This window comes from Colius striatus, chromosome 9 (genome assembly GCF_028858725.1).
Source record: "Colius striatus isolate bColStr4 chromosome 9, bColStr4.1.hap1, whole genome shotgun sequence".
Lineage (NCBI taxonomy): Eukaryota > Metazoa > Chordata > Aves > Coliiformes > Coliidae > Colius > Colius striatus.
Window position 1 is genome coordinate 20,362,552 of NC_084767.1, and position 12,760 is coordinate 20,375,311.

Here is a 12,760-nt window from a genome sequence, read left to right on the forward strand (position 1 = left end):
CACTTTACTTCAGGGGCTTCCTATATATAATGTTAGTTTAACAGTAAGTAAAAAAAGAAACAGCATAGCACAGGAGTGTTTCTAAAAGAATCACTTTGATAACCTGCTAGCATATGAAACACCATCTCAAATAAAAAGATAATATCCCTGTTAATCAAAAAACTATTTAAAAACTCAATTAACAGAACATTATGCTCTATAATTAATCTTCATTGCATTTCAATGATCCTCCCCCCAAATGAGTTTAATAAGTCTTTGAATTTTATTACAATGATCAATAGAGTCAATTCTATAATACAAAGTTGGTTATGGAAGATAATTAGGCCCCTCCTTTTCCCCTGAAGTAATTAAGTCACATCCATCTTAAGGTCCCATTCATCCCAAGTAATATTCCTGGATCCTCCTGATATTTATCTGAACATAACATGGAATCGCTGTGCAGAACATAAATGAAAACTGAAACAAATCAGTTGCAGCTTTTCTTTAAATGAAAATGCAGAAGAGTTCCCAGGATCCAAAAAGTGAAAAAACAAACGTTGTCATCAGAGGGAAAAGACTCCGTCCCTTGCAGGGAGCGGCTGCCATGAAATAAGGACAAAGCCTCGTGCACGGGAATTGCGCTGTTCCTGCTCCACCATGACACTCACGTCACCCCAAGGGGAGAGACGACATTCTGTTAGCGTGCACTGTTCCCACAGAAACACTACAAAGGAGGCCCCGTGTGGCTGTCGGGGCCCAGGGACATGAGGTGGTGTGTGCCCAGCTGCCCCGGGCTGCCCATGGTCGAGGCCACATACCGTTGGTGGAGAGCAGGAAGTAGGCTGCATTCTGCTGCGGGAGCCATCGGATCTTATTGATCTTCTCCTCTATCTCCAAACTCTTCAGGTAATCGAACTCCGGCTCGTGGCTCTGGAAGGTGCTGTAGACATTGTACTCTCCCCTACGATGGGGCTGGTTTTTGCTCTGCAGGAAGGGGAACAGAGAGGAGTTTGAGGCACTGAGAGAACATTTTCTGTTGACTCTGGTTCTCTGAGGCTTATTAAGCAATGGTGAGTGCCTGGTCATGGTGACACAGTGTAGATCTGAAAGCCAACATACAGTCTTTTGTGGTGTGGTGGCTCCTGCACGCTAATGGCCTCAGCAGAAACAGAGCAGGAATGGAGCCACTAGCCTGGACATCCTTAGGGAATGGCCAGGACCAAGCTCCTGCCAGTGCTGAAACCAGCCCCAAAGGAGCTGCTGGTGGCACTCCACCAGTGCGGGTTAAACAGCGCTCGCCCCATGGCTGCACAAACACAAAACAAGAATAACACAGCCAAGACAAGCACACAACCTCTGCAGGAACTGATGCTGTGTGCCATGGCTCAGCACTCAGATTCGTCAGGTAATCTGCACACCCCACATGGTGTACCGCACAGCACCAGGAAGAATAGGGCTGAGATAACTAAATGAGAACTACCATGGAGATGAACTTCCTGCATGCAAATGAAGTATGTGGGTCGGTGAAGCCCCACTTGTCCCCTGGAACAAGGCATTGCTCCAAAGTACAGGAGCTGAACATAATACACCTGGTCTGATGCTAGGAAGATCAAACTTCAAGCAAAGCAGTAGAATACAATGAGAGGGAAATAAGAAATGAAACAGTGCTGGAAATGTTGATGAAACATCTATGCATGTTACAGTTAACTGATCAGTTCTCTCCAGAGCACACAGAAATAATTCTGAGTCTAACTCTGATCAAAATGTAAAAGCATCACTGGATCCTGACCCTTTTCCTGGCCAGGCTGGACTCATCCCTTCCACTGTCCAAGCACACACTCCTGGTGAGGATGGCTCGGGGGACTCAGAGCACTCATTGCCATGTTTAGTGCTGTACCAGACCCTCTCACCAGCACAGTGCCAGAATCTGCAAGGACCCTGCAGGGTGGCAGGGCTGGCACAGCCCTCTGGCCCAGCCAGCTCTGTACACGCCAGCACAGGCACCAGGCTGGGGCCGAGCACTGACTGCTCCTGCAGAAGCCTTGGCTGACCACAACCTCAAGGTTTCAACACAGAGGTTGTTAAACATGAGGCAAAGCATTATGGAAGAGAAACATGACATTTGGGACACTCTGGGTGTGTGAGAGGGTTTTTGGAGACCAACACCCACAGCACACTCAAGTGTACCAGCCTGATCCAAGTCACGCCTGGCCGCAGAGAGGTGCAACCAGAGCAAAAGGATGTGGGAAATGCAATGTGGATTTTACAAGATGAAATCTGGTCCTGCTTATGTTAATAGTTGCTTTTCAGTTTTCAGTCTGCCAGGAGAGACCTGAGGTTAGGAGTGACACAGACAGATTAGGAAACAGCAGGAAGTTTCTCTTAAAAGGATAAAACGGGCATTTTGCATTCACTGGCACTTACCTCCTGCTCACGCTGAAATATTACAACGCGGCCCCCCTTGTCCCCTGTTGCTAGTAATTCTCCAGTGTGGTTGAATTCGACTGTAGAGATGATGTCAGCTGGAAAGAAGACAAAGACAATTTAAGTAACCGCAGACTGGCTTTCACAGGCAGCTAGAAAACACTGTTCCCCACGCAGTAACATGCCTTGTCAGCGCTCCATCCCTGTGGGATCTCCGTAAATCTCAGCTTTTCTATTGTCTATAACAATAATGGCCACAGCATTTTCAAACTTTGTTGCTATCAACCAAGCCCTGCTTAGTACTCCTGCCTCCCTGCTCTGGCCTGTGCCACAACAGCCAAATTCAGGGCTATTTACATGTCTGTGCTGTACCTGTGCCGAATGCAGCCTGGGGACCAGCAGCAGGTGCAGAGCTGGGCGGCATAGCACGGCACAACATGGTACAGCATGGCATGTCATGCTCCCCTCACGCCCTGAGGAGCCACTCCTACAACTCTGGGTGATGTGATCTATCCCTGGGACCTGAGGAGGGCACAGTGCTGCCTAGCATCTCCCAGCAGCATCCAGGAGAGGGACAGGCTTTGATCCCACCTGGCTCTTCTGCTACCTCACTCCTCTCCAGCACCTGGGGAGATGGTTTGCCTTCACCCTTGGAGGAGAGGGAGCAGATGGGTGAAGGCATCTTTGTATTCTTCACCCAAACTCACCAGGCAGAGAAGCTATGTGACTACATCAATTCTGCCCATTGCCGAATCTCCTGATATCTATGAAGGTAAATTAAAGTGACACCTCTCAGCCCTCAATCACTCCAAATACCACCACACTCACATCACTTCCCTTCCCCACAAATGAAAGTGCCATCACCAGGAGGCAAAACCCCTGACCAAGGACTGGTGCTTGGCTGCAGTAACGGGGAGAAGTGAGGAAACCTGCAGCTTGTAAATGCTTTAATCTGCAATGTTTACCCTTGAGGCAAAGCAAGCAAGAGAGTGGCTAATAATTGGATTTATTGGACCTATTTTTAGAGGAATGTCAGAGGTTAATTCCATGGCAATTACTGCCCAACTGGTGTTTGCCCAGTGCCTGGAGTGCAGCTCTTGGCCAACATGAAGCTGGGGCAGCCTCAGAGACCCAGTGCTGAGTGCAAGATTGATTTTGCAATGAATGGCACTTAGCTATAATAACAGATAGCTCATTCTGGCAACATTTGCATTTATTTTCCCTCTGGTTTCTGCAGCCCACGTGTACTAATGGTGCTGCACAGCCCAGAGCTGCAGCTCCCTCATCTCTGGAAGGGAGACACCCCCTGTGCTGGCTGCAGCTGGCAACACCACCTGCATGCTGAGGCCACCGATGCGCCTTGTACTGCAGGCACTGGCATCTGCAGGACACTTGCTCTGACATGTGCCAGCGGAGAACACATCTGAATCACATAACCTGAATTGTCCCTTCTCCCTCCAATGATCTTTATCCTTCCTGGAAACATAATAGAAAAGACAAGGAAGAAAAGGCTATCAACCCAAACTCAGAGACTGGCACATGCTTCTGCAGCTACTTCTGATGATCTGTATGTCTTCCAGAATGTCATCCAGGGTACTACTCACCAACTGCACGCCCTCTGCTGTGGAATCTACCACATGAAGCATCTCAGAGTCCCTTCCACAGCCACAGGCTGCCTAAAAACAATACACCTCTGCCCTGGGACACCCCCTCAGCAAGTGGAGCAGTTCCAGGAGGGTCTGGGAGTCAGAAAAGCCCACAGCAGCCAGCAGCGCCCGGGCAGCCACACTGTGCCATGCTCACTGGCTACATTGCTGCCCCCAGACCACCTGCACAGCACCCCAGCCTTGGGGACACCCAATGAGGCAGATGGCTGCCGAGCCTCTGTTCACAGAGGCTTCACCTCTGCTGCCACACACGTGTAGGTTGTCTCTTCTGAGTCACGCCAGTGGGGAACCAGCCCTCCAGCGCAGAGAAACCCAGGGCACAAGACCGTCCCTAATTTCTTCACGCTATTCACTGCTCTATGTCTTCAAAGAGACCTCCCCGCTCACTCTCTGGATCTTCTCTATCCCCAATAGCATGTAAGGACTCCACCATGACTGCTAAGCTGTGAAAAACCAGATGGCTAAAGGCTGCAGGAGATAAGCTCTGAGCTCCTCCTACTAATACTCATGGATCTTCCCCATATTGTGCTACCTCTCCAGCAGGAAGCACATTTGCAGTGACACAGGAATGCATTTTGAAGTTCATCTTAATTAATTTATAACATTTGGTCACTGTGAATAGACTTTGAGAGACAATTTCACTGCAGACGGCACTACAGAAGCAAAATCCAGGAGGCAGACAGTGACAGCCCCATCCTGCGGAGCAAGAAGCAAGCAGTGCGTGTGCTGGGGGCTGGACTGGATGGCAGCGTGCTGGAAAGCTCTAAGGCAAAGAAAGCACTTCATTCCCTCACACGGAACTCTTCTGCCTCAGATTGCCTCTGTGAGCAGCAAAGTCTGCCAGAAAGGTTTCAACCATCTGCTGTTAATGTTAATAAGAAGGCTGAACAGTGATGTGGAAGGGCTGAGCTCTGCTCTTGCTTAAATCAGTGCAGAGCTAGGCTAACTGTGGCAGCACCAGCTGCAGCACTGGGCACAGACAGCATCTGTTAGAGATTTTAGTCTTTTGGAGTTAAAGTTACTGAGGGGATCTTGGAACTTCTTCAGCTCACTTGTTCCTCCTCTCTTGGCTGGGTTTGAACTATTGCTTAAATACTGCTCTTATTTAGCAACAGGGAGAACAAACAGGTCATGGAAGGTTTTCAGGGTTTTTTTTTCCTGGTTTCCCTTAGGCAACATAATCTACACAAACTACTTGGTTGCTTTGGCTGTTCTTGCACACTCTTTAAAACCTCTTTTAACAGATCACCTCTCTGCCAACAGGTTTGCAATCCATTAGTGCATCAGAAAACGTGATGCACAGCCTCTCACCTCTGGATCTCCCTCTCATCCAGCACAGACTGGAGGTGGTTCAACACCAGCCCTAGTGTGCCCAAGCCTTCCCTGTACCATGTGCCAGGCTCCTGAACAGCTCCCGAACTAAGCCATCATACACAGCTGGCTTACTTAGTTTTAGCAGAAGGCAAAAGGAGATCAACAACCTGCTCCCACAGTATAGACATGTTTTGGATGCTGCTGTTATAAAAGTATCTACTAGGAAAACCAAATCTCTCTGGTACCCACCCAGTTCTTTAACCTTTAATCTGCTCAACCTATGGGCCAGAAGAGCAAGGATCCAGGAAGCCCCTTGCATGAGGAAAACCTTTTCAAAGAGGCTGCACTGAAGCTAGAACCTCAGAAATTAGACTAGCAAAATGTCAGTGAACATACACTTGACACAGTTCTCCTTCCTACAATCATCACACTCAGTGAATGCCTCCCAAAAGGCAGGATGAGTATTTTGAAACACCTGCTAAAGATTGTCAGGGAACACCTGGACAAGGCAAATCTCACCATGCTGCGGCAAACCTGCCTGACTTGCTACAGCATATCTGAGGATCCTGTAGAATCAGAATCCAATTTGCAATTTCCAGGAAAGCATGAGCTGTCTCCCATTCTTACAGGTAATTGCTCCTCAGCCGCAGACAGATGCCACAGCCAAAATCCACCATGCTCAAGCACTGATAAACTCTGTGTTTGGAACCCAGCTCACCAGCTTAAGCCTCAGTTCAAGCAGACGTTTTCATTCCTGCAGTGGGTGACCTGCACTCCAGTGAGCATTGCTGCAAAGTTCTCAGCCAAGCCTGGCATCAGCAGGGGGGCTCACACAACACGCCAGGGATGGACTTGGAACAGAAGCTACAGCAGCTGCTGAGGAGCTGCAGAGGTCATGGCCAGGCAGTGTTAATGTGCACCTTGCCCTAAGCAGTATTTTTGCCTTCTAAAATTACTCTGTTGAAAATTTATCTGGTTTGCACTATTCATTCTTCTCCATCACCAGCTGCTGGTTTTAGGTCATTCACTTTTCAGCAAATTAAAAATAACTTTCTTTGCTGCACTGAGACATTTTTAAGACAGTGCCTGCTACCTAATGCATCACCTTGTCAGCAGAGTTATCATCTGAAACACTGGGGCCAGGCACCATGAGGATCCTTATGCCACCTAGTCCCACTACCCATTTATTCTGAGCCTGTGGAAAAGGGGGACACAGGTCCCCAGAACCTCCCAGACCTCCAGACCAATCATTTGCTCATGCCTATTGCCAGGATTTGAGACAAGGAGAACAACAAAGCCTGTATAACAACACACTTTCATACCTTAAAAAACCCTAACAATTAAAAAAATCCCCTCTCGTGTGTGGGAGTATTCAACCCAAACCAAAGCCCACCCCAGACAGGAGCATTGCCCTAGGTACCTGTGGGCTAGGCTCTGGCTCTTCTCCCCACATCTCTGGGTAGTAACAACAGACTGGCACTGCACAGGAAAACACCCCTGTGGAGTAAAACGGAGGAGCCTCAAAGAGGTTACAATTTGGGAACACGGTGCAGCATCAGATCCTTTTCCAAGATGTCTCTAGACAAACTTGGGCCTCTCTAGTGCAGGCTGGTCCGTCACAGGCTGCTGCCTGCTCATCCCCACCACTGCACTTGAGAAGCATGACAGGGTGATTATTAATTAAAATTCACATGTATTCACATTGAAATGATCAATAATTTATGCCAGTTTCTCCTGAGGTTCCTATAGCAGTTTTGTGACAACAGAAAGGAAAAAAAGCTTCTCTCTCTTTTTGCTTTTTCATTTCCTTCATCACCTCCTACATGCTCAGTGCCCCAAATGCAGGAATTTAAAGAAAACAGTTTCCATGGAGATCTTCCCCTCCACCAGCACCCTCCCGCCCTCCCTTCCCTCAGCATCAGTGCTCCTTCATGCTTTCATGCTAAAAATATCGAAGATGGGATTTGATTTCCGCCATAGTGATACGGTTTTATCAGAAAAATACAAAATTTACAATACACACGTTTCCCCTCCCCCTCCACTGGTGTGGAGGGAAGGCGTGCTCTCCATGAGCAACAGGAAAATGAGCCCATTATTAAAAAGAAAGAAGATAAACCCAGAGGAGCTGTAGTCAGTGCTGAGAACTGCATCCCTGGAGCAACCTAATCCAGAGCAAGCCCATGCTGCCACTCCTCTCCTCTTGCCCACCAATGCAAGGGTCTCGGTGCTCCATCCCCCCTCCTGGAGCATCCCAGGCATCTCAGCCCCAGCTCCTGGCACATCCCGCCTGCTCCAGCATCTTCAGTGGCTCCATGCGAGAGCCCTAGAAAGTAACAGAATCACTGTGATTGGAAAAGACCTTTAAGATCATAGGGTCCAACCACTCACCTCACACTGCCAGGCCCATCACTAAACTAAACCATGTCCCTCAGCAACTCATCTATACGTGTTTTGAATATCTCCAGGGATGGTGACTCCACCACCAGTTCCAGTGTTTAACAACCCTCTTGGTGAAAAAGTTCTTCCAAATGTCTGGTCTAAATCCCTCCTAGTGCAACCTCATCCCATTTCCTTGTGTCCTATCATTCATTGCTAGAGAAATCAATCCCCCTTCAGGTAGTTGTAGAGAGTGATCCTCCTCTCAGCCTCCTCTTCTCTAGGCTAAACATTTCTGATACTGCCTGTCCTGGTAGGGAGGCCACGGGGACACCACCCATGTCTCACCACACATACCAGGGGTGTGTGCCTCCAGTTCTCACAGGATGACACCCATGGTCCAGTTTGTGATGTCCTTGGTGCAGGACAGCCACTACCCTGGTGATAGGGGCATCCATGCGCTCAAACCCACCAGACGTTGGTGTGTTCCCCAGCCACCCCAGAGGCTCTGCCTGGTGCGGTGTGTCTCCTACATCGTGTCATCAGCACAGCTGGTACAGGGCAGTGGCTCACATCTAGCACAGGCTGAGACAGTCCATGCCTCTCCCTGACTGGCAGAGTTTCCAGGACCTGCCTTGCACAGAAGTGCTGAGTTTTTTTGCCCCTTCTTCTGAAGTGGATCAGTTTTTAGGGGAGCAGAATAATTTCAGCTGAGGCAGGCTGCTGCAGTGCACTGCACACTGCCAGATCACTCTGCAGGGCTGATCCAAGAGGCTACAAGGGCTGTGCAGAAGTGCTGTGCATTGTTTTCACAGTGCAGAGCCAGAAGGAGGTTCAAAGTACAGAAAGCCAGGGAAAAATCTGTCTGCAGGCAAACATACCCTTTCTGGCTGAAGCACGTGTGTTACAGCCGCCTTTAATATCCAGAACTTAAAAATCCATCCTTTTTAATTAGCGTTTCAGATATGTACTTTCACTGTGCTTACGAGGACTACAGAAAGTGCTGGGTGATGTGGCTGGGGGCAGGCTGGCAGGTACCAGCTGTGAAGTGCTGCCTCAGGCCCCAGCTGCTGCCCAGACCTGCTTCCTGATGATGCTGGGAGGGATGTGGCGAAGGCTTGTTCTGAGGGCATGCAGCGCTCAGTTGGCAGTGGCCTCATGCTAACTGCCAGAAGGTGAGCCCAAGTGCTGTCACCTTAAAACAGGGGCTGAGGGAGTCAGTGCAAGACACTTAGTGGTTGCTTCTGCTGCCATGCCTTCTGCACCCTTGAGTGTCACGCAGCCTTCCCACGCACCATCTCCTCCATCTGCAGGGCAGGACCACCACACATGCACAAGTATTTCTGCAAAGCTTCACTCCCTGCAAGCCACAGAGAAAACCCTTTAGGGGCAGGAAGAGGATTACTGTAAGCATCATTATGATAAATTGGCTACAGGAGGAAGATCACAAACAGCAAACTTGGTGTCTGAGGTCCACAAACAAGTTGGTCACAGAGCTGCACAATTAGCAGTTTCCAACACAACAATTCTCATAGCTGATATCTCCATGTTGTTCTGCATGGTTTCTCTCTAAAGCTCATCTGTTCCTATAAAGTGCTCATTCACTCCAAGCACCAGTACTGGACAACCAGCGTGTTCTCCAAGTCCTGGTGCTCAATCACCATTGCTCAGACCCTCATGCGTTAAATGACTCTAGATTTTCACTCCTCCAAAACAAGAGACAAGTAGGTGTTCTTGTTGCTATTTTGTAGGATGGACAAGCTTGTGGAGATCTGCTGAAGTAAAGAGGATATGTCTATTTACAGTCATGGAAGATCTATGAGAAGAGCATCACACAGCAATAATTAGGAAAGGAAAAGGAAGAAAAGAAATCTGCAATATTTTCAATCATTTTTGGGATTGTTCACATTCCTGCCAAAATGATGACAAAAATACAACAAAACACTCAAATTTTTAACAGGAACTGGCCTCTGCCTTCCTGCTCCTTAACAGGTGGCACAGCCACAGCCCATCCTGCAGGGACACTGAAGAGCAACCCAGAAGGGATTTGCCTCTAATCCAGCCCCAGCAATCTGTCTCCTTACATCCGTGCAGAGCTTTGCTCTCATTTATCCACCTTTATCTTTTTATGTACCTACTGAAAATGCGATACCAGCCCTTCCCCAGGATGAATACATTACCTTTTCTCCCAGCAAGCTCTATCACAGAGTGACCAAGAGGTTACCCTCAGCCCTGACACCTGGCATGGGGCAGAGGGGAATGCTTCAGCCCTTGCAGCTCTGCTTTGGACCTCAGAGTTGATGGTCCCCAAAACCTGCACTTTTCCTGTACTGAAGGACAATCCACAAATGCTGGGAGTCCAGGAAGGAAGACCAAGAAGGACCTGATCCTTATCACTTGCTCCTGCACCTCCATTCCTGCTGTCTGCTTTGCCAGTGGGACAGGTCTCCTGTGGGGTGGGTAGCATGAGCAGACTATGACCTTGCACACACACAGGCCCACGAGACGTCCAGAGGCCACCATTACACTAGTTCCTTCCCTAATTTCTCACACGTGGAGCTCCGCTCTTCTCAGGCAGCTCTGGACCTCTTAAATACACCAGACAGCCTCCAGCTTGCTGGCTTGTCTCTGCCCACTCAGCCTGCCAGCCAGGTCCTGCCACCATGGACCCCAGGAGGGCTGCAGAGGGACTCTGACTGTTGCTCGGCTCTGGCTGCCCCATTCTTTGTATTATGTGTATAAATCACTTGGCGGGTGGCACTGCACACAAAGTCTCCAGTTCTACGGATGATAATAAATTGGGAAGCACCATAAATAACAGCAAACCAGGCTGTCAAATGAAGGATTTAGATCATTCAAATCCCAGGCTATGAGTTGTCAAATCCAGTTTAATGCTGATAAGTGTGGGATAATAACTCACCAGAAACACATCCCCTTCCCACTCCCATCAGTCCCTCAAACAGCGCAAGGGCGGAGGGGGATCTGTGGAGCAGACAGGGATGCTGCCCCTAACCAAGAACACAACCAAGCTGTGGCACAGCGATCACCCTGCCTGGCCCGCTGCTCAGCTGTGATGGAGAAAGCAAATGCGACACTGACAGGTCCTCTTAACTGGAGAAAAAAATCTACATCTGAAACCATTCAGGTGAATGAAGAAAGCATGAGCAGGTCATGAAAAATTGAAGGGCTTAGAGAGGGAAAGAACATAGCCATGTCTGCTAACAGGAAAGCCAGACCACAAGCCCACTCATGGATCTGAGGTCCATGCAGGGGTCTTGGTGCAGGCAAAGCACCATCTCTGCATCCCACCACTCTGTTGCAGGAGGTGGGCCCCAAGCTCGGAATGAGGTTTCAAGGAGGATGCAAACCTTCAAGTTTCCACTGAATAATACAGCATAATCCTCCGCCTCCCAAGGAGGATTTCTGGCTCTGAGCCTCAGTGACAGCCTGTGGGTCTTAATCTCGCTCTGAAAATTGTGAGGCTTTTTGCATTCCACTGTTTAAGAGAGATCCCTTTGGTTTCCCTTTCTATCTGCCTCTCACAAAAAAAACCTAAAAAAAAGAAAAAAGAGATATGGGGTTCTTTTAGTAACTCAGAAATGCAGACACTGTCAGCAATGAGGAATTGACAGTGTCAGAGCTGTAAATGCAGATTTGCAGATTTTTGATGGCAAGTTGTGAAAATATCAACATGCAGGCTTGAACAATGTAAAGTGGTTTAAAAGAAATCATGACCTGCTCTCATTTCTGTAAGTTCAGCTTTACAAAAGAAAAAATCCAAACCAAGCCCAACCCAACTAACCAACCAAAACCCAGGCCAAAACACAAACAGACCGCCCGTGCCTTTCTGTTGTGGGTGCTGACTGGCTGACAAAGCAAGATGCTTCTGCGGCCAATCTCTCCTGATCCGCACACAACAGGGACCTTTGCATCCGGAAGGCAGATGAGGAGTTGTCCTGGCTACTTCAGGGACTTCAGCTTTACAGGTTCACCTCTTGGGTGGACAGACAGGGCATCTTGGAAGCATTTCCCATTAAATGAAGCCCCTCAGCAACTCCAAGAGTAAAACTTACAGGCAGTGCCAGCTGCAGGAGTAGCAGGATGCTGCCTCCCCAGCAGGCAGAGCAAAAAGCTCATTCAAAGACCTGAGTGGAGTTTTCTTCTCTGCCTGTGAAAAAGCATGAGTGACGAACCAAATGATAAGGACTTCAAGGCCTCTCAGCTACAGAAAAGATTGGCTAAAGAAGAATGTTTGGGTGGGGCTGCAGAGCTGGACGGGGACAGGAAAGCACCATCCAAGACCCAGCAGAATGGGGCAAAGTGTGATTTGCAGGGTGATACGGTGTGAGCCTGGGCCATCAATCCTCCCCCAAACTGTGTGGTCCACAGTGGGGGGCAGATGCAAGATGGAAAAGAGGACAGCAGAGGTTAAACTGGGATCTAATGGCATGCAAAATCACATGTGATTGATCTGCATTGATTTTTCCCTGCTGAGGTGAATGATAGCCCAGCAAACAAATCAATTCCACTGCATTAAGCCCAGTAAGGATCTGGTATTATCAGCAAAGTGCCCCGAAACACCACAGCTTGCTGACACCAGCATGGCACGGCACCTGCACCTGCCCCAGCCCTCTGTCCCAGCTGGGCCAGGGCCACAGCGATGAAGGGCGAACAGGCTTTGTGGAAAAACACCACGCTCGAGCACCTCCAGGCTCTGGGGAAAGCCCAGGCCCATCCACCTGCCCCACTGCAAGTCCTGGTTTTTGCAGGGATCAGGCTGCAGTCACAGCTCAGTCAGACCTCCTGGCAGCTTTGGGGAGGGCTGGATGCACTGCTAAATTCTGCTGTTTGGCTTTGGCTTCTTGTTGCAACGATGCAATGATGCAGAGCTAGCAGCAGCTGCTACTCTTCCTCAAAATGGAATAACTCTCCTAGATTTAAGTGCTAAAAATACCGGCACATTCAAAATTTCTCTTCCCTTGTTACAGCAAAGAATAATT

General features: G+C 48.8%; 1 protein-coding gene across 3 annotated transcripts in view; it reads right to left on the reverse strand.

The window, feature by feature from the left end:
- Positions 1–12,760, reverse strand: part of PPP2R2B (protein phosphatase 2 regulatory subunit Bbeta) — a 104,132-nt gene that overhangs the window by 24,089 nt on the left and 67,283 nt on the right. For all 3 annotated transcript variants that reach the window (XM_062002163.1, XM_062002164.1, XM_062002165.1), the window contains exons 2-3: positions 2,404–2,501; positions 798–963 (exon numbers count right to left, since the gene is read on the reverse strand). In XM_062002163.1, the coding sequence (XP_061858147.1) occupies positions 798–963; positions 2,404–2,501 (264 nt within the window). The remainder of the gene's footprint in view (positions 1–797; positions 964–2,403; positions 2,502–12,760) is intronic.